At 53.1% G+C, this 23,140-nt stretch overlaps 8 protein-coding genes across 8 annotated transcripts; 6 read left to right on the top strand and 2 right to left on the bottom strand.

Moving 5' to 3' along the window:
* Positions 1-1,652: 1,652 nt before the first annotated feature.
* On the top strand, positions 1,653-3,569 carry ColSpa_00624 (FAD-linked oxidoreductase ZEB1; the record flags this gene model as incomplete). Its single annotated transcript, XM_049266836.1, is given in 4 exon segments — positions 1,653-1,718; positions 1,736-1,941; positions 2,102-2,504; positions 2,541-3,569. The coding sequence occupies 4 exon segments, from the start codon at positions 1,653-1,655 to the stop codon at positions 3,567-3,569; spliced, it is 1,704 nt and encodes a 567-aa protein (XP_049122793.1).
* A 901-nt stretch (positions 3,570-4,470) lies between these two features.
* Positions 4,471-6,152, bottom strand: ColSpa_00623 (uncharacterized protein; the record flags this gene model as incomplete). The annotated part of the gene is made up of 2 exons (XM_049266835.1): positions 4,471-5,738; positions 5,849-6,152. The coding sequence occupies 2 exons, from the start codon at positions 6,150-6,152 to the stop codon at positions 4,471-4,473; spliced, it is 1,572 nt and encodes a 523-aa protein (XP_049122792.1).
* A 7,230-nt stretch (positions 6,153-13,382) lies between these two features.
* On the top strand, positions 13,383-14,249 carry ColSpa_00622 (protein FMP32, mitochondrial; the record flags this gene model as incomplete). Its single annotated transcript, XM_049266834.1, has 2 exons — positions 13,383-13,768; positions 13,820-14,249. 2 exons carry the CDS (start codon positions 13,383-13,385, stop codon positions 14,247-14,249), a joined length of 816 nt encoding a protein of 271 aa, XP_049122791.1.
* A 456-nt stretch (positions 14,250-14,705) lies between these two features.
* Positions 14,706-15,011, top strand: ColSpa_00621 (uncharacterized protein; the record flags this gene model as incomplete). The annotated part of the gene is made up of 1 exon (XM_049266833.1): positions 14,706-15,011. One exon carries the CDS (start codon positions 14,706-14,708, stop codon positions 15,009-15,011), a length of 306 nt encoding a protein of 101 aa, XP_049122790.1.
* Positions 15,012-15,203: 192 nt separating this feature from the next.
* Positions 15,204-15,548, top strand: ColSpa_00620 (uncharacterized protein; the record flags this gene model as incomplete). Its single annotated transcript, XM_049266832.1, has 1 exon — positions 15,204-15,548. The coding sequence occupies one exon, from the start codon at positions 15,204-15,206 to the stop codon at positions 15,546-15,548; it is 345 nt and encodes a 114-aa protein (XP_049122789.1).
* Positions 15,549-15,560: 12 nt separating this feature from the next.
* On the top strand, positions 15,561-16,049 carry ColSpa_00619 (uncharacterized protein; the record flags this gene model as incomplete). The annotated part of the gene is made up of 2 exons (XM_049266831.1): positions 15,561-15,873; positions 15,928-16,049. 2 exons carry the CDS (start codon positions 15,561-15,563, stop codon positions 16,047-16,049), a joined length of 435 nt encoding a protein of 144 aa, XP_049122788.1.
* Positions 16,050-17,422: 1,373 nt separating this feature from the next.
* On the top strand, positions 17,423-22,654 carry ColSpa_00618 (putative coatomer subunit alpha; the record flags this gene model as incomplete). Its single annotated transcript, XM_049266830.1, has 4 exons — positions 17,423-17,509; positions 17,579-17,950; positions 18,015-22,247; positions 22,298-22,654. The coding sequence occupies 4 exons, from the start codon at positions 17,423-17,425 to the stop codon at positions 22,652-22,654; spliced, it is 5,049 nt and encodes a 1,682-aa protein (XP_049122787.1).
* Positions 18,858-22,672, bottom strand: ColSpa_00617 (uncharacterized protein; the record flags this gene model as incomplete). The annotated part of the gene is given in 5 exon segments (XM_049266829.1): positions 18,858-20,302; positions 20,381-21,134; positions 21,198-21,548; positions 21,561-22,277; positions 22,289-22,672. 5 exon segments carry the CDS (start codon positions 22,670-22,672, stop codon positions 18,858-18,860), a joined length of 3,651 nt encoding a protein of 1,216 aa, XP_049122786.1.
* Between the last annotated feature and the right edge of the window lie 468 nt (positions 22,673-23,140).

Raw genomic sequence — 23,140 nt, 5'->3', positions numbered from 1 at the left:
GTGTCCGACCCTGTGGGTGTGTGGCAGACCCTTGCTGCATTGCCTGCTCGACGGCACTGCATGTGTGAGGCGTCGAAATTGCGCGGGTGGCTTGCTAAAGAAACCCAGCATCGGAACCCCACAAGTCATCTTTTTTTTCTCTTTCTTTTTCTCTCTTTTTTCGATATCAACGACTCGCATGCCTTTCTTGGCGTGCATTGAAAGATGAAAGAACCCAACAGGATGGTATGCCATGTCATGAATGGGATTTGCCACACGTATAGGGACTAGTCCACGCCAATCGAAGCTTATGCTCATGACAGCCACGCGCGGGACAGCCTTGACGTTATGACATGTGTGAAACAGTATAGCCTCACGGACGGTGGCTCCTCGAAGACAGATGGCTTTCTTTGTGGACGCTCGACGCGAAGCCAAGGAGCCGGTACAGTGTTGTGCGCCGTGTCTCAGTGTAGAAAGAAACCCAGACAATGACCTAATCTAGGTCTGTCGAGGCTCTAAGGGGCCTGCATCATCGCCTTTACCAAGATATTGCGTGACATCCCCTGCTTCGCAAGAGTATACAAAGCAGGAAACCCCCATGGTACGTTACGACTGTTCCCAGACTGTCTGTTTCCACCGAGATAATACTTTTGTAACCTTAATAAACGACAACTAGATATGATTCATCAGATCGATCAATCGATCAACCGACCTCCAACACGCTGTTCTGGCCTTTTCATGTTTGCGCACTGCGCACCAACGACACCCCGAACACCTCGCATGGCAAGCCTGCAGGCATAGTGAAATGAACGGCAGGGCTCCTGAGATAGTCCGAGGATATCGACCTGTAGGACCCCCGGTTGTCCTGTTTTAAGGTTCGCGGATATCAGGTCCCGCCTCTTCAGGGTTCACGAGTCAAGTGCCCGCATTGGCTGAATTGCGGCGAGCCCGGCGAAGCAAATCGGGAGGCCGGAACAGCCCCGGTTGTGGAACCCCCGGCCCGAACCCTTGTAGTAACAACCCTCCGCCCACTCCCCGCGCGGGCCAAAATGAAGAGGTTGCGATGTTAGGCTGTTGGCTCAAGGTTGCAATGGAAAACACGGGATTCCTTCTCGCTTACCGACTCTTCCGCGAACGAGTGGACCATTCATATGCTGTACAGAACTACGCCGTGTTCCCTTATTGGCACCATCGGCTTTGCCCCGGTCGGCTTGCGCAAGGTCGGCGAACTAACCAAAGTATCACGGCACCGCGGCAACGGCTTTGCGAGGGTAGTTCACATCGAACGCTGCGGAGATCATGTCCTGAATTGTGCAAAAGTGCGCAAAAGTGCTTGTCGCCGGGTGGGAATTATTGGCTTCCTCCCTCTCTTGTCTTACCCTGCGCCGGCTTGCGTGTTCGCCACAATTACACAAGCATTGGCAGCAGAGCCAATTGTGAAGACGGGCTGAGGCAATTTGCTGCGTAGGAAGGGAGCCACTTTGGGCAGCGTCGCATACAACTACTAGAGCCGTCGCCCATGAAACTTGAGAGATTGCCTTTTCGGCCCCCTTTCTTCACGTCCTCGTCTTCGTTTTTGAGTTTTCGCCGCTGTCTGCTGCTCCAGATCGTTCCAATCGATCTGCAAGAGAAGCTTGAAGCACGTCCCTTTCAACCCCGTCTTCGTTGCCAAGATGAAGATGCGCCACTCGATCCTCGCTCCCTTGGTCCTGGCTGGCGGAAGCGCTTCCGCGTCCATGGTTTCAGTCTCGGGCAGGTCTGCGACGACGAACTCGACGACCCCGTGCAAGTACCTCCCGGGGACGCAGGATGGCCGTCTGCGGATGCGTGGGCGCAGCTCAACGAGACCGTCGGAGGCCGTTTGGTTGCTACCGTTCCTTTGGGCAGCCCGTGTCACGGAGACGCTTACAACGCGACTGAGTGCGCTCTTCTGCAGGACGAATGGCTCTACTCCGAGGTGCAGTAAGTCTTTATCCCCGATCAGTTCTCAATTTCTTTCTTTCTTTTTCACGCACATTTGCTTTCTTCGAGATTCCGCGTGTGTGTGATGCACTCTATCGGTGCGGTTACACGAGAGTGATCGTGGCTGACATGACTCGCAGCATGGGGTCTTCTTCTTCAGTCATGGCCCCCTGTTTGCCAACGCCAGCTGCGACCCCTTCACGGCTAGAGACGTCCCTTGCACCTTGAGCAACTATGTTGTCTATGCTGTGAACGCCACCGGGCCCGCGGACATCCAGGCCGCACTCAAGTTCGCTGACCAGAACAACGTGCGCTTCATTATCCGTAACACGGGTCACGACTATAACGGCCGGTCGACAGGCGCTGGTGCGCTGTCCGTCTGGACCCACTACCTCAAGGGCACCGAAATCCTCGATTGGGAGGATGAGCACTACACTGGCAAGGCCCTCAAGGCTGGGGCCGGTATTCAGGGGTTCGAGGCCATTGCTGCGGCCAATGAAGCCGGCCTAGTAGTCATTACGGGCGAGTGTCCTACCGTCGGTATTGCTGGAGGATATGTCCAGGTAGGTCTTAACATTCTTCTCAAGTCCAAGCTATAGGTCGGCATGCTAATGATACTCGAGGGGGGCGGTCACTCTGCGCTGAGCACCATCTATGGCTTGGCGGCCGACAACACCTTGTCCTTTGAGGTTGTCACTCCCACTGGAGACCTTGTTACGGCTTCGAAGAGCGAGAACGAAGACCTCTACTGGGCGCTGAGCGGCGGTGGCGGCGGCAACTACGGAGTCGTCACCTCCATTACCACAAGAGCGCATCCTGACGCCCCCATCAGCGGAGCAAAGTTTGCAATTACCGTTGCCGACAATAGCACCTTGTACCAGGTGATTGACGTGTTCCATGCCGCTCTCCCCGATATCGTTGACGCCGGCCTGATGGTAATCTACTTTTTCGGGCCGGGCTTTCTCCAGTCTCCGGCCATAACGGCTTATAACAAGACCCAGGCCGAGGTCGAGCTGATTTTCGCCCCTCTTATCGACTCCCTCGCTCCACTAAACATCAACCTTCAGCCAAACTACACCTCATTCGACACCTACCGAGACCACTACAACAACTACTGGGGTCCTCTCCCCTCTGGAAACATCCAGGTTGGCACGCAGCTCTTCGGAGGCCGCCTCATTCCCCGTTCCGTGCTCCCGAACTTCGGCCCGACCGCGCAGCAGCTCGTTGAGCTTGGCGTGACCTACATCGGCGTCGGCCTGAACGTCTCGCATTTCGGCGGGGATGGCGCCAACGCCGTGCTGCCGCAGTGGCGCGACTCCATCGTGGCGGCCTCGTTGACGCTGCCATGGAGCTTCGAGGTTCCCTTCGCAGACATGCTGGCCGAACAGAACCGCATGACGGAGGTCGTGCAGCCAGTCATCGAGGCCGTGACCCCTGACGCCGGTGCGTACATGAACGAGGCCGATTTCCAGCAGAAGGACTGGCAAGAGACCTTCTTTGGGATCAACTACCCCAAACTGTTGGATATCAAGCACAAGTATGACCCCAACGGCTTGTTGTACAATGTTGCCGCTGTAGGCAGTGATGCATGGACTGTCGACTATTACGGAAGGATGTGTCGGAAATGATGTGACGAGAGTTCCTCGTGCGGACCTTCTAGGCGCCGTTGAATCCTTGGACATGTCAACATGTCATAGATAGCCTCCCGATTAGTCAAGTCCTATCTTACGTTTGACGTGTCATCGATGCTGCCTCTAGCCCCAAACTTACCTATGTTCCTTTCCTTTCATATGTGCCCTGTGAAGGACGACGCATAGCTCCTGATGTTAGTGTTGTGATTTAGACACATCTTGTTTACCTCCGTAACGCGCACTTGTGCGAGGAATAAGCGGATTTCAAAGTGAGACCAGCCTCCCACTTATTGATGTGGCCAGGCGCTATTCTGCACGGGTCAAGGGGCTAGCTCATCGCTCTTTCTAGCCAGGGCTGGTTAGTGCGTTCTTCAAATTAGTGAAAGCATCTACTCGGCTACTCCACAGGCGAGGTCCTAGTTGTTGATCGAAATTAGGTAGGATTGTGAATTAGAAAGGGGTGCGCTGTCTTCGGGACCGGAGAGCATCACCCGTGGTGGCGTAAAAGGGACGCAGCCCACAGCAGGGCCTGCCGCTGTCTCCGAAAGGTGTCACCAATGTCAGCCATTGTGAAAGAATCGTTGGATCGTAAAAGTCAATTCGTGTGTGTGGAAGTAGCTAACTCCTGCGACAGTCATCCGTAAATCTTGAAAAGTCGTATATGTAGAACGCCCGCATTCCATTCTGAAAATCATCAAGTCCGTGTCGTATATCAACACCAAGAAAAACCATATAGACAGACCATGACCCAAGTGCATTAAGCGTCCGCGCATAGTTTCGCATAACAAATGCCAATGCAGGAGAGACAAAACAGTATGTGAAAATGGGAAAAGGGGGCTGGAGAAAATCAAAATGATAGCGCTAGACAGATACCGCCATCGCCATGCAGTTCGAACACCTAAACAACACCGTTGGTGCGTCGGCCACGGGATGACTCGATGCTCTGGTGGCTCTCACGTCTCTGCGAGGTGACGGAGAACCGCCTGGAGATGGCGTTGCCGATCTCAACGTGGTCCACGTCAATGTGCTTCTTCGGCACCCAGAAGACTTGCACGAGTCCCACAAAGGCAAAGAAAGCGCAACTGAACCACGCCGCGCCGGAGCCCATGAAACTGTAGATGACACCCACGAGGGGCGGGGAGATGGTTCTGGCGAGACAGGCACCAGACATGGCCAGTCCATTGACCTTTCCGAGCGCTTGCGACGTCGGCGTCGCGTTCTTGATCAGGATGAGCGTGACGGGGCCGACAATGACACCGTAGAAACTCTGCAGAATAAGGGAAAACCAAATGCCAGCTTCCGTTAGTGCTTCAGGAAGGGCTGAGAGGAAGGGCACAAAGAGATACGCTGTTGGGTATATGACGACCATGGCGATGAAGGAACCCCAGACACCAACGCGCTCGACGAAGATGGGGAAAATCAACCCCTGGATAAGAAGACCCAAGAAACCGTTGATGGCCAGGTAAACACCGACATCCTTGAGGCCGTTGCCTAAGCCTCCTTGCAGATCGAGGTGACCCCGCGGCTGTTGGCGATCGTCCTGGAGATACGTCGGCAACAGCGTACCGGCTGCCATCTGATGATACGAGAAGATGATCAAGGCTATGATGAGCATAACAACGGTCTTGTTGAAGGTCTTGACCTTCTTCTGGCCTGTCGCCTGCGCACGGGAGTTGAGCAGGTGCTGTCGCAAGTCCTCGGGCACGACCCTGATCGAGTGGACGGTTCCAAAGGACGATCGTCTCAGATCAAAGTCATGCTCAAAGGGCATAGGAAGACTTGACTCAGCGAAGCGAGGTCTCGAGTGACTTGTTGACATGGAGCGGCGTGGGTTGAAAGTCCGGATGGGTGCGCGGCGCAGGGGTGTAGTCTCGTCAGTGACGTCATCGTCATCAACGGCGACACTGTTACGGCCGTGGTATTGGTGGTCGTCTTCTCCCCAGTCTTCTTTGGTCTCTTCCAAGAAGAATATGCCCTGGACAACAGCGAGGAGAATCGCGACGACGGATACGAGGTTAGGAAGCAGATACGGATACCTACCGAAAACCCCATCCTGAGAGAAGACAGTAGGGTATTGGGAGGCAGGTTGGGCAAGGAAACCTCCCATGGCAGAGCCAAGGATACCACCCAAAGTCCATACGAATGGCTGCACGGCGTAAGCCTTGGCTAAACCCCCAACAAAAAAGTAAGATTAGCAAAGTTGTCATTTCCCCACACAGCAGCAGCAACACGCGGCGTGCGTCAACGCAGCATGGGCGGGACGGAAACAAACTCACGCTCATGGTCTGGGTTTTTCACCATCTCTGCCACCATGGTCTGCATGACCGAGACGTTGCCGTTGAGAGCGCCACCGACGAAGCGCGCGAGGAGCGCGACCCAGTAGGTTTTTGCCATTCCGAAAATCAGACTCGAGACGGCGACGCCGACCAGGCCAAACAGCACCACGGGCTTGCGACCGATGCGATCGGATAAGGCGCCCCAGCCCATTGAGGTGATGGCCTCAGCCACGGCGTAGGCGGAGATCAGGAGACCAGCGGCGAAGGCCGCATCTTTCTCACCGATTCCAATGTCCTGGACCATGCGATAGGTGTAGGCCAGAATGGAGTTGAAGGCGATGGGCTCCGAGAATCGACATATTGCTGTGAGACGCGTTAGCTGCTGTCCGGCTCCGTACTGAGTGTGCACGCCGATAAGGATGTCGTCCCGTCTCTCAAGGGACAGTATAGAACGGAATGGGGGGTTGCAGTACCAAGAACAGCCAATTGCCGGGTCGGAAACGCGTTAGGGTCTTTGAGTTTTGGTTGAGGCATGATATCGCGATTCGAATCTCTTGTCTGTCGAGATCTTTCGCGGCTGGAAAGTTAAGATGTGAGAAAGAGAAAGAAGATGACGATTCTGGTCCCATGTAAATTACTGCGGGGTTCGTGGAGGCTGGGGGAGGCAAGCAAGTCATTAGTGAAATAGCGGCATTGGCGGTCCGCCACACCGTGGCCCACCATGTATGCACCTCACCGCCTGACCGGTTCATGATCGGCGCTGGACTGTTGGCCACACACGTGCTAGACCAGTCCCCAACTCTTCCTAGGGTCATCCTGTGATGTCGTCATGTTGGCAGATGTGAAAGGGTCGGGATCTAGCTGGCAGAGGCACGAACCTTAACTATCGTTAGAACCGTGGCAACTCGAGGGCTGGAAATGCGTTGTCGTTGAACGTGGTTTTTCGCTGAGAGTCTGAGACCAGGCAAGACACGGCGGCCTCGGAGTTTATTCTCAAGGCTTGGATCGGGCTAGTGTAACCGTTGCATTTGGCGGTTAACGTGTTATTGATTTTAAAAAACATACCATATGTCCAGTGAGGTCATGCACTGCCAAAAAGAAACACACTCGCGGTTGACGATTGCATACCCCAATTCGGATCTCCCAAGGCAAACACGAACCAGTCTAATACTGCATCGGGCTTGGCCTTGGCTTGAACCCATCTTAATGACAACAAAGGACTTTAATGAGCCTCGTCTCACGAATTGGTGGTGCGACACTACGGCAATTACATGCCGTGCCCGATTCAAGACCAGACACGGCCAACCACTGAGGTCTGAGTTGCTATTTTGTGCCTATCAAATCCAGATCACGCGGGAAAGTTGTGACGTTGCGCTGTGCCTTTTGGAGAAATTTCTCCGGCGATTACAGAGTACAATGCTACACTGGGAGAAGAGCGGTGTGTTCCCCAACTCTCATTGTTGCATCTGAATTCTCGGGAAATAAGCTTAATCATCAACTACGCCTAGCTGGTCTAGACTCACAACTAGCCTCTGTAGGTAGTTCTCATTACCAACGCAACCAAAGAGGGATCCACTACTTATGCTCATTCAGAGATTTGGAACTTGCCGCTGCAGAACTCCCATTCCCAAAGTCCGATCACCTCCAGTCCCCCGCTAACGCTCTTTGATCCTTTTTTTTTTGGAGGGTATGGACACTCTTCAATGATCTTTCAAGCTTGCAGCATGGTGTCCGGCCCAGATTACAAGGGCAAAAATCCAGACTTGACGGGGAGTGAACGACATTCAGGACCCTAGAAAGCTGACATCTGGTTGTTCTCAGCGACGTTATCGAGAACATTGGGGTACGCACACTCCCGTCTGATATCTGCAACGATCCGGCCCCATGGTTCGATACAAGGGATGAACTCTCTAGTACCGATCATGGCACGCAATGTTGAATTCAAATGTTAGTCGCTCAAATCTCAGGAAATTTGCTTCTTAGTCCCTCAATGGCTGGCCTCCAAGTCACAGAGGCTGATAGACTCGCTGGAGGGAGAGCGGTTGATAGCAGCTCTGCAACAGCCACCAAAGTGTAGCTGTGGTAAGGGCTGCAGAAGGAACTCGCGGACTGTGAAGAGCACCTCGCATGGCGCAATAGAGGGCCAGCGGGTCTTGTTTTAGGACCCATTGGCTTTGAGTAGCGAGATGATGTCCGCATAGTGGCTATCTCATTGTCGTTCAAAGTATGCACTTTACTGCACGGATGCCGCCGATGAATTTGTAGTCCAAGATTTCAAAACGCCTCGAGGAAGAAAGCAACGGGTTGATATTTGTATGAACTGCTTACGGAAGATATCGGGGTTAAGTCTGCAACAGATTTATGAAGGAGGATGTATCGCGTTGGATGCCGGCGGGGGTTCTAGGTTATAATTAATTTTGATCATCGTACGTCATGTACTCTAGCGTGCATAAGCGTTTCCGAATCATGCGGGTAACTTTATGTGATCGTGACGGGTGTGCATTTAGGCCATGGTCAATACGACAAGTCAACATGCTATCGACCCCAGGTTCAGGGTGCAGTGTGCAACCCACAGTTCTCTAAAGGTCGGGTTTGGCTTGTCGCGATTTGTCAGAGAGGTTGGCCCTTTTGTCTCCACGTGCGATACACACTTGTGACTATTGGATTACACTCGTGAAGGGACAGGCGAATCCAAATATAAGAGTGAACGATCTTTGGAATCTCACCATGAGTGATTTAGAATGACAACGGGCACGGTGGATGTACCTGAGCCCAAACGTTGAGGTTGCTAAACCCTTCCGTTGTCCTCGCTTCGATACAGACGTACTCTCCTAAACCAAATCGAATCCCGTGATCCTTTTGGCCGACAACACTAGAGAGGAGCCCATGGCTGGTAATCATCGTCACATAATAGTCTCTGGAGTTGGCGTCGCCGTATACCAACCTTGCCTCCATCAAACAGAGTGGAAACGGCCGCATCGTTGAGTAATCTCGGAAACACACTCTTGCTGGCATAGGAAGTCCTTTTGATTAATTAGCAGTGCAATTCTCGGCCTATGAGCATCTATTTTCAGTTCGTTTGTTGAAGAGACTTACATGCCGATAGCTTGCATACAGTGATACACACAGGGAGGGTAGTGCTTATTCGCTACTGAGAACCTTCGCCACCAACCAGTTTTCAAACCTGTCTTTGGCGGATCCTGGGCCGTGGTCCAAATGCCTTCCATACCACAAGTCGCGACGAGTCGATCTTGATCTTTGAGTCAATCATCAGATCAGTGACGCTTTACCTATCAATGACAGGAATTGGGCCGCCGCGGTTATGCTTCTTGGCGAAGTGCGAGCATGAAGGCGGCACGCATGGTTTTCACAGCCATTGCTCCAACCATTGCTCCTGTATATCCAAATACCTCCTCACCAACTGGCACAGCTTGGCCTGGAAGGAAAAGCACGTGGTTTGCGGGGACCCTGAAGTTGGTGTAACGGGTGTAAGGACCAGTGACAGCGACATGACCCATGAGATCAGGCTCGCCGATAAGCTCATGCGCTGCTGGTGGATTCTGAGCGATGATCTCCATTCTCAACAACACTTGTTACCAACAGTGTCATAAAGTTTGATGCTGGATCAATGTCGGGGTCCTCTTGTCCGCCGCTTTCGGAATACCGCACGACAAGACATGAAAGAGTTGCACCCTTGCCTTCCCAACCGCCACTGTCTATCATCCATAACTACCCGCTTGTCAGTAAGTCTTGCAACAACCGGTAGCATCTAGATCACGGCTTCATCTTTTCTCTGTTGACAACATAGTGGCCACCCTCGCTACAGATAAAAGGCTTTATGAATCTTTCTTTCTGTTTAAAAGACCCTCCGAGAACAAGCGGTAAAAGACTAAGGGCGCTGCTAACCAGATGGATTGAAATATTAGCGTCGTAAAAGCCTTCGATGACAATGCCAATGTCAAGCCACTTCTCGCAGGAGCTGCCACATGATGTCGGGATCATGGCTTTGAGCCAGCCGTCATTGGCTAGTTTAGCATAGTAGGGCTGAGTCGCACGGAAACGGTTTAGTTGATCTGGGAACCTCGAATAGTCTGCGTAAGCGCCGGATAGGTAAACATTAGCAGCTTTGGTTGCCTTGTTCCATATTATCTTCTGTCTATCAGAAAGAGCGAGGTACGCCATGTTGTAAGTTGGGCGTCGGGTTTCCGGTGAACAGTTTTCTGAACAGTACAAAAGTCAGCTACACTTAACGCATTAGGGAAACTTCACTTTGGAATTTTTTCATACTAGTGAAGCTTAATATTTTTTGCTAACAACAAGGGGATGCCCTCCCTTACAACGTGAAACGGTCTTTTCTATCTCCAAATACTACTTGGGGTCATGCCAAACCTCCTTGTTCAGAATGACTTTGTCCTCGGTATACTACTAACATCGACAGGAAATTATTGAGACAAGACTATTGCTATCATTCATCCAATTTGCATTTCATTTACAAGGCACTTCCAATGAGAGGATCTAAACGCCCATGGTTAAGTCAAAGTGCGAGGCTACGACGTGGGTTAGCTCGTCATTGCACCTAATCAATGGAAGACTAGGTAGCCCCCGGAAGTGACTTCGCCAAGTCATTCTGAGGGGACTTTCCACAGCTATTGGAGGGTTTTAGGCCCTGATGTCTGCGGGGGGGGCGCGATGAGGAGCCCATTCAGCGCGCTTGACAGCATAAAGGTGTAAATAAGCATTGTCCCAAGGTTCTGATAAGCTTGTGTGACAGCTAGGTGGCGTTCGGCAATTTCTGAAGATAAGCCGTGTCTTAAAGTAAGCAGTATGCCATCGGGTAGGTATTATCTGGTAGCTCCGGGGATAGGTAGCATCCAGAGGGATGTGCATGCTCGTCCCGGGTGAGCATTGCCCTATCGGCCTGAAGCTTTTCTCTGCTGTTACCTTATACGATTCATATCCTTCAAGTGTATATAGCTTGAAATCTTAGGTCTTATAGCAAAAGATTAGACACATTTCTGAGTCCATACATCTATAAGCTGAAGACGTGCAAGATTCGTCAGTTTGGGAAATTTCAATCTAGTTTCTAGGAACTACAAAGACGGTTCTCCTGAAGCAACCTGCTAGAGATCAGAACAAGGTCATCAATAACGCTGTTTCGTTGGCAAAGTCTGTCAACATACCCATTGTTTGATCGGCATGGGTTTGTTCTATGAGTTTGCTGACCGTTGGGAGAAAAATAGTTGACAAGATGCAATACAAATATACCTCATTGGTTATTTGGATCACAGCACACTCCCTATAGCTCGCCCCAGTACGTAAGGGCCCTTCCGATGACCAAACTCCCTGAACCACAAATCTTCACAGTCAATTCTCCATTCAACAGTTCTTGGACCATAGCTGAAAATTTCGAAGAAAAAAAGAGGTCTTCATAGAGTCCACTCAGTTTCGTCTGTCCATATCCATCCATAGCTTAACATCTTTCATCAAAGCTTGAACAATTCGTGCGATGTTGGTCTGCTAGAGAGCGACACGTACAACATCATATGACGTCTCACCATCGACTGACATATTTTATGCAACGCCTTTAGGAGTACTGTGCTCTTGGCCTTGATAGGGATCTGATTTGACCCTGGAGGCAAACGAGGCTATAACGTCTGTGACTTTTTTTCAACTCGACAAGTTCACCCATTTCCACAATCTTCGACTTCGTTTGCTCCTCATTAACTACCGACAGGCCGTGACCACCTTAAAAATGTAACATCTCGTAGTCCTGGCCGCCATGGTCATAAACGCCAACGCTGTCGCCCCCCCTGAGGCTAATGCTGAAGCCTAAGACAGTCGCTGGTGCCGCACTGTTGGCCAGCGTGCTGGAAAGTGAAGCGTGCCGCTGACGCCTTCCCTGTGGCCATCACCAAGGGCAGTTTTATACTCAAGCGTTGTTCCGAGGCTCTTTTTTCTGACTCGAAGGCGTGGAAGCATGACCAAATGCTACCTCAACAACCTTACCAGCGTCGTGGCCTCCTCGTAGCTGGATCCCTTGTTCTCCTATAGCGTTCTCAGACTAGGCTACGCTTTTTCAACGACACCGCTGAGGGCGTTGAGAAACGTGAGGCCTGGGATGGTCGATGGTGTTGTACCGTCGGCTAGCCGTGTTGAAAGGTAAGGCAAGATGCCGACGAACCTATCACCGAAGCTGCTATCCACACCGAGGACAAGCGCTGGTGCAGTCAGCCAGGTGCTCTCTGCTCTATCGCAGCTCGTGCTGTCATCGAAAACGTTGCCTGAACCATGACTCCCACCCGGTCTTTAAGGAGCTATATATTGACCAAGGCCCCAGTAGCGAGGTTTTGGGTCGCTCGTCGGCCTCAACGGGGCCTTTCATCTTGTCTTGTGCAATTATCTAAGGTCTGGCCATCAATTCGGATGCGAAACAACTTGAAGAAAGAACATACACGCGACATCATGTGTGACATAGGGTGAGACTTGGTTCCGTCGCTTTTCCCTCTTGAGAAAACAACCGATTAAATACACAAAATTACTCTGCACTTGTCCGTGTATTCAAGTGATACGAATTCGGTGGGAAACTAGTTGAGATTTTCAAAGCTGCCTGCCTCAATGGACAGAATAGTTTTGTACGCTCTGCAACGTTTGCGCGATATGAGAACCGCCATTGCCTCTCCAATCTCATGTGAAAACGAGCCTTCCGAATTGGCCCATACATCAGACGTGAAACATGACCTGGCACGATTGCTCTCGTCTTTTTCTACAACTCAGGAGCCGTTTGTAGCCATCATTGTCGAAAACGACACTGGCCCATTCAGAAACCAGGTGTACACCCCAGGGTAGTAAAAGTTCATTGCCCCCAGGCACAGGGACAGCATGCGTGTCGTAACAGCGTTATCTCGGCGCCACTTAGGGGACCTCGAATCGCCATCACACGTAGGAAAACAGGTGTCGTGGTAGGCGGGAAAGGCCAAGACGTAGACGCTTGAAAGGCATATTCACGCTCCTCGGTTGAGACTATAAATTCATCAAATAATGACGATGGGCGAATGTATGTACGCTCAATCATTGCGCTCCCTCTCACCTGCCCGTAGGCAGAGAGGCATCGCACCCAAGATTGTTCGCTTCCTTCTCCATTTCGATCTCCATGTCCGATGGTCCTGGGTTCAGCCGAAGCGAACCTTTCACCGGATTTTGTTTTCACGAGAACATGAATGTTTATTTTGCGTTGTTCAATAATGAAGAAGAAAGAGGAAAACGAGAAAGGATTTGCCGCCGATGTCAACTTTTGTAGTCGCGACGAGATTTTTTTTTTTGGCGCTTGTGCCTCAGGCAGGAATCGACCCAGGTGGGCGGGACTGAAGGGTCACTGCACCCTGCGGCCGGTCTTCGGCAACCTGGGCACCCAAGTGGGTCACCGCAACGACATGCCGTCACTTGCAGCTAGTCATCTCAATCTCCCGCGCTTGTTCCTGGAGAATATCCCCTTGATTGATCTGCTCATTCAACATCCACCGATAACTTCCCAAAAATGGCCAAACCAGCAGCAATGGCTGTAGACACCCTCCCGAGGTTCTTGCTCCCGAGACTCAGCTGGACTGGTCCTGCAACGGCTTCCCAAGCTCTGCGACCCCTCACTTCTCTCCCAGCGAGCTCCCGTCGACGGATGCACACCCAGCCCAATGCGTTGCACGACTCGAACAGATCTCCAAAATGCCGCAGCACCGCCTTCAATCCCAAGCGCGCTTCGATCCTCGAAACCCCGGGACTGACGAAATCGTTCCATGCGACTCCTGCGAGACGACGGGACCACCACTTTGATACCTTGAAGTTTGTGCAGCGGTTGAAGAGCGAGGGTTTCACAGAGGTGCAAGCCGAAGCCATGATGAAAGTCCTCAACGATGTGATACAGGAGAGGTATGCGGCGTGCTCTCAGTCCGTATCCTGCATTATCTTACAGTAGCTCAGCATACAAAACCTTACCCGAACCATGGTCCTCCGCGAAGACGCTGCCAAGGCCACATACACCCAGAAGGTCGACTTCGCCAAGCTGCGCTCCGAGCTCCTCTCCGCCGACAGCACCGAGTCCAACACGACGCGCGCGTCCCATGAGAAGCTGAGCAACGATATTGCAAAGCTCAACTCCCGTTTGCGCGACGAAATCGGTCGGACGCAAGCTAGCGTACGTCTGGATCTCAACTTGGAGAAGGGCCGTATCCGTGAGGAGGCTGTCGGCCAAGAGCTCAAGATTAAGGAGACGGAGACCAAGATTGAGCAGGAGGTTGCGGCGCTGCGCGAGAAGCTCGAGCAAGTCAAGTTCCAGACGCTGCAGTGGCTCATGGGAGTCTGTACCGGTTTCGCCGCTCTCCTGCTTGGTGCCTGGAGATTGCTCATGTGAATGGAGCTTGCATGCTTCACGGTTCTTCATGGGAACAGATCTTCAAGTTGATGCTACAAGACTCGGTGTCCATAAGTAATGGGAGGCTCGGCCCATTAGAAAAAGGCCACTCCGGTTACCCATTTCACAACTGATCGCTGTGCCTGACGGGGTATTCAGAGAAACAGCGGCAGACAGTTTCAGTGGCAGCTGCGTAGAAGGCGTGGGCGATTGTGAAGCAGGAACGACACATCCGTCACATTTGCCTCGGATAGAAACTTGCAAAGACTCGAGCGAGGGCTCCTGCCGGTAGACGAAATAGATCTTTGCCGTCCGAAGAAATCTTTCGCCCAGTGTGATCCTAACGTTCCTTCTCTAACCTCTCTCATAGCCGCCCAGTGCTTCCTTTTCCTTCACACCTATCTTGATTGCTCAAGATCCCTCGTACACTGCAAAACACTGCGACATATCGCCAACATGTCGGTACATGCGCCGGCTCCCGAGCTGGCTGGCGCACCTGTTGAGACCGAGTCCGGGCAAGCAAGCTCGAACGTGTCTCAATCTGGCGACGAGTCTAACCTCAACGGCCATAACGATCCGGAGAGCCCCCTGGGCCTGGTTGGCAACGACGAAATGAAGACAGGTCTTGCTCGTGTCGGTTTTCAAGGCCTAGCCCTTGACAAAAACGACATCAATATCAGCGATGCTGGCTTCGACGTCAAGGTAGGTGGTATCAGTTCATCCCCCATTCCGATCAACCAGAAGACGACAGGTCTCTCATAAGTCTGTCAATTGACATGCGAGACAGACAGCTCCTGGACACATGGAGACAACCTATGTGGGCCACCACTCCTGGCTTTCCTACGTTACTTACCAGTGGAACGTTTTATCTGATCTCGGCACTACTGATTTACTCTCTCAAGGTCTTGGTTCCCATACAATCCTGCCCACATCACAGTCTACTTTGTCTTCAACATGAAGAAGCATAGCTTCTCCATTCCCGAGGCCATTCTCGTTCAGAATTTCGAATATTTCCAAATTGCCTTGAAGCTTAAACCTTCGGCGTTAGGGTGGAAGGAGCAGGTCGAAAGAGAGTTCAAGTTACAACGTGAAGAGGCTGGTGCTTTCGGACTAATAAGCAGCTTCCTGATGACGGGGAAATTCCCACAGCACCCGGATCGCAACGTACGATCGGCTGCCGACCTCATTGACGACTTGATCACTGCAACCCGCCTGTCGGACTATATGGGTCTGCGCTGCCACGAGCGGCTTGTTCACGCTATATGCTTGTGCGTCCGACAATTGCTGCTTGAAGATTGAAAAGCACCGCAGATGGTGCACATTGACAAGGTCTACAACCTCGCCACCAGCAACCCCCGACACCTGCAACAGCTTGTCATGGTCTTTTCAAAGGCAGCGGTGAAGCCCTGGATGCATTGCTGGATCGCCAAGTCGACCAATCCGACAACGATTGCTCGCTCCGTTGCCTATGATGACCTTTGTGGCACCGATCCAGAGGACTGGCGTCTCGTTGTCAAGCACTACATCGACCTGGTTGATCACAACGATAACTTCGCAGTCGACGTTGCGAAGCAAGTGCGCAAGACGATGGAGGAGAGCAAGCGTCTCAACTCAATTGCTTCAGGTAAGCTTGGTTTGTGAGCTCTGGTTCGGCAGGTAGGTGCTGATCATTACACAGTTGCCCAAGATGGCGCGAACAAGACGATTCACAAGTTGCCGGAGTGTGTCGACTTTGTCACCTACCGGGACCCCCTTATTCCTGACGAGGGCAAAGCAATGACCCAGCTGTTTACAATCTAAGGTCGACTATACGCCATGTGTCTTAGCAGTCCGGCCGGCGACGCTTCTGAAGAATAGCGGCTGTGACGTGGTTCTTGGATGTGACTATTGGCCGGGATTGAAGCGTCTGGGGACCAAAAGTAACAGCGAGCTTAAAGCCGTGTATTCTGCAGCATACAAGACTTGGCCACGTAATATTTACCTATTCAAGGGACCAAACGTTGAGCTGCGTCAGCACTGATGTGGTTGTTTGGGCAAAACATAGAAGAAGCAATTACATAGCTTGGGATTGAGTTTCATTGCGTCAACCCTCGAGCTATTTTCCAGTGCAGTTTTGCAGTTGAACTTCTTCGAGCAAGGATTACTGGGTTACCTACGGAGAAATATGAGGTCCTCATGGAACGTAAATCAAGCATCGGCCAACTCAAATTTCATTATGGTATTTCAATTTCCAATGATCCAGTTCACGCAGTTGACTCTGAGACAAGCAGACTCGTCAGACTGCCCCCGTCCTCTTGGTCCGTGGCCGGCCGCAGCCGAAAGCCGGGCCGGGTCAGGAAGGTGGATTGCTTATGTCACCTGCATCCGGTCAAACATTCCGCCGGGGCTGCAAACGGCCAGCTCAGCATGATTGCCACGTGACAAAGCCAGACCTCCCCCGGTGCAAAGAGAAGGTGCACGGACGGAGATGGCGGCTTGGCTGAAGACAGCAAAGAACGACAGGAGCGAGCAATAGGCCTGGCCTGTCAGGCAGTTGGAAATCTGGCAACGGCCTAGTGGACAGACACGACGCACACTGGCACCTCACACACACACTGCACTGCACTGCACTTCGAACAACTCACAGACAACGTGGTGGACCCTCACTCCTAGACGTCGCGCCCCCGGTCCCAGTGCGCAATAAACCTGGCAAACCTGGGAAGCAGCCGAACAGGCAACGTAAGGTACACACTACACCTAAAATAATCTCCAACCTTTCCACCTCACTTCGCACTACGTATCCCGTACACTATCCTACCTCACCCCGTACCCATCTTTCCCATTCCTCCCACCCACCCCCAAACAAACCATCATCAACGTTTGCCCTCCAGATTGTCATCACTGCGAGGTGCATCGCTGCCCCGTATTTACGCCTTCCTCCTCCTTTGCCGCTCTTTGTTTCCCTGTATTAATTGCCTTCTGCGCATTATTCATTCGGGTCGCAAGGAAGCTATCCCCAGCTCCTTCTCCTTTCCCAAGCCCACACACACTCACGACACAACACCACGTCGCCCACATCCACGAAATCCCGCGACACCCGATCAACCCGCTGATCCGACTCTGGGAGCTGACACCACTTAGCTGAGGAGCACAACTTGGTCTCTGGAAGCTTCCTGCCACACATACCGCCAGTCATGGCGCCACTACCGATCAAGTTCCAGGAGCTGATCCAGCTCCAGACTGCCGGCGTCGAGGACTCCTCGATCGGCTTCAACTCCTGCGTAAGCAACCTCTTCCCCGTCCGCTCCTTCCTTCAATGCCTTCATCGTAGCTAACCCGTCTTCATCCAGACACTCGAGTCAGACTCCTACGTGTGTATCCGGGAAAAGAAGAACGAAGCTGCCCAGCCCGAAGTCGTCATCGTCGACCTGAAGAACGGCAACAATGTGACACGACGCCCCATCAAGGCCGATAGTGCCATCATGCACTGGACTCGCCAAGTCATTGCTCTCAAGGCGCAATCGAGAACACTTCAGATCTTCGACCTCGAGAAGAAGGCGAAGCTCAAGTCCACCACCATGAACGAGGACGTCCAGTACTGGAAGTGGATCAGCGAGACCTCGTTGGGCCTGGTGACAGATACGGCCGTCTACCACTGGGATGTCTACGACCCCAGCCAGGCCCAGCCTGTCGAGGTGTTCAAGCGCAATGCCAATCTCAACGTATGTACAACGCTCGGCTTCTTCACATGTGACGGGATTTCGTGAGCTAACCTCTAGCGACCAGGGTTGCCAAATCATCAACTACCGCACGAACGCCGAGGGCAAGTGGATGGTCGTGGTGGGCATCTCGCAGCAACAAGGCCGCGTTGTCGGATCCATGCAGCTGTACTCCAAAGACCGCGGCATCAGCCAAGCCATCGAGGGTCACGCTGCGGCGTTCGGCACTCTGCGCTTGGAGGGTGCCCCTGCTGACACGAAGCTCTTCACCTTCGCCGTGAGAACGGCAACCGGCGCAAAGCTCCACATCGTCGAGGTCGACCACGCTGAATCAAACCCCGTCTTCCCGAAGAAGGCCGTCGATATCTTCTTCCCTCCCGAAGCGGTTAGCGATTTCCCCGTGGCCATGCAGGTGTCGCAGAAGTACGGTGTTATTTTCATGGTCACCAAGTACGGTTTCATCCACGTATACGACCTCGAGACCGCAGCCTGCATCTTCATGAACCGCATCTCCAGCGATACCATTTTCACGACCTGCGCCGACACCGAGTCCCGCGGTATTGTCGGCATCAACCGCAAGGGTCAAGTGCTCTTCGTTTCGATCGACGACAGCAACGTCATCCCCTACCTCCTCCAGAACCCGGCCAACACCGACATGGCTATCAAGATGGCATCACGAGCTGGCCTCCCCGGTGCTGATAATCTCTATGCTCGTCAGTTCGAGCAGCTGTTCAACAGCGGTCAGTTCATGGAGGCGGCAAAGATCGCCGCCAACTCCCCTCGCCAGTTCCTCCGAACTCCCGAGACGATCGAGAAGTTCAAGTCACTGCCGCAACAGCCTGGTCAGATGTCGTTTGTCCTGCAATACTTTGGTCTTCTTCTCGACAAGGGTGCGCTCAACGAGCACGAGTCAATTGAACTGGCTCAGCCTGTTCTTGCCCAGAACCGTCTCAACCTGCTCGAGAAGTGGCAGAAGGAGAACAAGCTCACGCCATCGGAGAGGCTCGGTGACCTTGTGCGGCCCCACGACTTGAACATGGCCCTTGCCATGTACATTAAGGCCAACGTTCCCCACAAGGTCGTTGCTGGCTTTGCTGAGACTGGCCAGTTCGATAAGATCCTGCCCTACGCCTCCCAGGTTGGCTACCAGCCCGACTACGTTCAGCTTCTCCAGCACATTGTTCGTGTCAACCCGGAGAAGGGAGCGGAGTTCGCTACGGCTTTGGCCAACAACGAGGGCGGTTCTTTGGTTGACATTGAGAGAGTCGTCGACATTTTCCAGTCCCAGGGCATGATCCAGCAGGCAACTGCCTTCCTCTTGGATGCGCTCAAGGACAACAGACCTGACCAGGGTCACCTTCAGACTCGTCTCCTCGAGATGAACTTGATGAATGCGCCCCAGGTTGCCGATGCCATTCTTGGAAACGACATGTTCTCCCACTTCGACAAGACTCGCATTGCGACTCTCTGTGAACAGGCTGGCTTGGCCCAGAAGGCCCTGGAGCTCTACGAGGACCCCGCGGCGGTCAAGCGTGTTGTAGTCAACATTGCTGCCACCCCCAACTTCAACCTTGACTGGTTGACCGGTTTCTTCGGCAAGCTGTCCGTTGAGCAGTCCCTGGACTGCTTGGACGCGATGATCAAGCACAACATCCGCCAGAATCTCCAGGCCGTAGTCCAAGTCGCGACCAAGTACTCCGATTTGCTTGGTCCGGTCCGCCTGATTGACCTTTTCGAGAAGTACAAGACTGCCGAGGGTCTCTTCTACTACCTCGGCAGCATCGTCAACCTTTCCGAGGACCCCGACGTTCACTTCAAGTACATCGAGGCTGCCACCAAGATGGGCCAGTTCAACGAGGTTGAGCGCATTTGCAGAGACAGCAACTACTACAACGCCGAGAAGGTCAAGAACTTCCTGAAGGAGGCCAGACTTCAGGAGCAGTTGCCCCTCATCATCGTTTGCGACCGATTCAACTTCGTCCACGACTTGGTTCTCTACCTTTACCAGCAGCAGCAGTTCCAGTCCATCGAGACTTACGTCCAGCGTGTCAACCCCAGCCGAACGCCTGCCGTCATTGGTGGTCTCCTGGATGTCGACTGCGACGAGAGCATCATCAAGAACCTGTTGTCGACTGTAAACCCCGCCTCGATCCCCATCGATGAGCTCGTCTCTGAGGTTGAGACGCGCAACCGTCTCAAGCTTCTCCTGCCCTTCCTCGAGGCCACCCTTGCTGCCGGCAACCAGCAGCAGGCCGTCTTCAACGCTCTCGCCAAGATTTACATCGACTCGAACAACAACCCTGAGAAGTTCCTCAAGGAGAACGACCAGTATGACACTCTCGCCGTCGGCAAATACTGCGAGAAGCGCGACCCCAACTTGGCTTTCATCGCCTACTCAAAGGGCCAGAACGACCTCGAGCTTGTTAACATCACGAATGAGAACGGCATGTACCGCAACCAGGCTCGCTACCTGCTTGAGCGGGCTGACCGCGAGCTGTGGACCTTTGTTCTCAGCGAGAACAACATCCACCGCCGCTCCGTGATTGACCAGGTGACTGCCACCGCCGTTCCTGAGTCTACCGACCCTGCCAAGGTCTCCGAGGCTGTCGCCGCCTTCCTCGCCTGCGATCTCCCTCTCGAGCTTATTGAGCTGCTTGAGAAGATCGTCCTTGAGCCTTCGCCTTTCAGCGACAACGCCAACCTTCAGAACTTGCTTCTGTTCACCGCTGCCAAGGCCGACAAGGGTAAGGTTATGGACTACATCCACCGTCTGGACAACTTCAGCGCTCCCGACATCGCGTCCGCCTGTATCGAAGTCGGTCTCCACGAGGAGGCCTTCGAGATCTTTAAGAAGACTGGCGACAAGACGTCCGCTGTTAACGTCCTGGTTGAGAACGTTGTGAGCATCGACCGTGCCCAGGCTTACGCCGAGGAGGTCGACCTGCCCGAAGTCTGGAGCAAGGTGGCCAAAGCCCAGCTTGACGGTCTCCGTGTTAGCGACTCCATCGAGTCTTACATCAAGGCTGAGGACCCCAAGAACTACGAGGAGGTCATTGAGACCGCTGTCCGCGCTGGCAAGGACGAGGATCTCGTCAAGTACTTGCGCATGGCCAGGAAGACGCTGCGCGAGCCCGCCATCGACACTGCTCTCGCTTTCTGCTACGCCCGTATGGACGAGCTTGGCGAGCTGGAGGACTTCCTCCGCGGCACCAACGTTGCCAATGTTGAGGAGTCAGGTGACAAGGCCTACGAGGAGGGTCTCTACCAGGCCTCCAAGATCTTCTACACCAGCATCTCCAACTGGGCCAAGCTGGCTACCACCCTCGTCCACCTCGAGGAGTACCAGGCTGCTGTCGAGTGCGCCCGTAAGGCCAACAACATTAAGGTCTGGAAGCAGGTCCACGAGGCCTGCGTGGAGAAGAAGGAGTTCCGTCTTGCCCAGATCTGCGGTCTCAACCTCATCGTCGATGCTGAGCAGCTGCAGACCCTCGTCAAGCAGTATGAGCGCAACGGCTACTTCGATGAGCTTATTGGCCTGTTGGAGCAGGGTCTTGGCCTCGAGCGTGCCCACATGGGTATGTTCACGGAGCTCGGTATTGCTCTATCCAAGTACCACCCTGAGCGTCTCATGGAGCACTTGAAGCTCTTCTGGAGCAGAATGAACCTGCCCAAGATCATCCGTGCCTGCGAGGAGGCGAACCTCTGGCCCGAGCTGGTTTTCTGCTACTACCACTACGATGAGTTTGATAACGCCGCTCTGGCGGTCATTGAGCGCCCCGAGAACTCCTGGGAGCACCAGCAGTTCAAGGAGATTGTTGTCAAGGTCGCCAACTTGGAGATCTACTACCGCGCCATCAACTTCTACCTTGAGCAGCACCCTTCCCTGCTTACGGACCTGCTCCAGGCGCTCACTCCTCGCATCGATGTGAACCGTGTGGTCAAGATGTTCGAGAAGAGCGACAACCTGCCGCTCATCAAGCCTTTCCTCGTCAACGTGCAGGGCCAAAACAAGCGCACGGTCAACAATGCTATCAACGACCTTTTGATCGAGGAGGAGGACTACAAGACGCTCCGCGACTCTGTTGAGAACTACGACAACTACGATCCTGTTGACCTTGCCTCTCGTCTGGAGAAGCACGACTTGATCTTCTTCCGCCAGATTGCAGCCAGCATCTACCGCAAGAACAAGCGCTGGGAGAAGTCCATTGCTCTCTCCAAGCAGGACAAGCTCTTCAAGGACGCCATCGAGACTGCTGCCATCTCTGGCAAGACCGATGTCGTGGAGGACTTGCTCCGCTACGTAAGTAACCCTCAATGTCTTGACCCATACCTAGTACTGACAAAAGACAGTTTGTCGACATTGGCAGCCGCGAATGCTACGTCGGCATGCTTTATGCCTGCTATGACCTCATCCGTCCTGACTTGGTTCTCGAAATCTCTTGGCGCAACGGCCTTACGGACTTTGCCATGCCGTACATGATCAACATGTTGTGCCAGCAGACCAAGGACCTCGCGGCCCTCAAGGCCGACAACGAGGCTCGCAAGAGCAAGGAGAAGGAGCAGGAGAAGGATGAGACCAACACTCCCATCCTCGGCGGCAACCGCCTCATGATCACTGCCGGCCCCGGCGGTATGGGTGGCGCACCTCCCGCGCCTTACGGCCAGACGAACGGCTTCGCACCTCAGCCTACTGGCTTTGGATTCTAGATGAGAGCGCCAGCACATGTTTGGGCATTTACGCCCTAAGAGAGGTGGCATCACGGGGCTACTCATTACTATCCACAGTCTATTACTTTGGCGGCATGAAGTACCAGGCGGTCGGTCGGGCGGATGCACCGGCGGCACCAAAATTCTATGAACGCGGACGATGGCGTTGAGATAACCAAGGGCTCCCTGTAATCGTATCTTCTTTGCTCTCTGGATGGATGAGCTTGTTAGGTAGGCGGATGACTGTTACGCGAGGGAATCATCGGGTGGTGCTTATGTTTCTATCTGCACACACGAAGCTAGACTCGCCATTACTGATTCAGGGATATTGCGAGCCTGTCGCTCGAACCCAAAAACTGTATGATAGTGCTTTTTTTAACGTTGATTCTTTTTTCTGATGAATCCCTTTGTTGTGTGGAACGTGAATCGGATTCAACTGATTAAGGTGAGGAGCTTGCATGTTCAATAAAGGTTTGTCTACCCTGG

Source organism: Colletotrichum spaethianum, assembly GCF_022836535.1.
Source record: "Colletotrichum spaethianum MAFF 239500 DNA, contig01, whole genome shotgun sequence".
NCBI classification, from domain to species: Eukaryota; Fungi; Ascomycota; class Sordariomycetes; order Glomerellales; family Glomerellaceae; genus Colletotrichum; species Colletotrichum spaethianum.
Note: the sequence above shows the minus strand (reverse complement) of the source record. Positions and strands in the feature narration are given on the sequence as shown.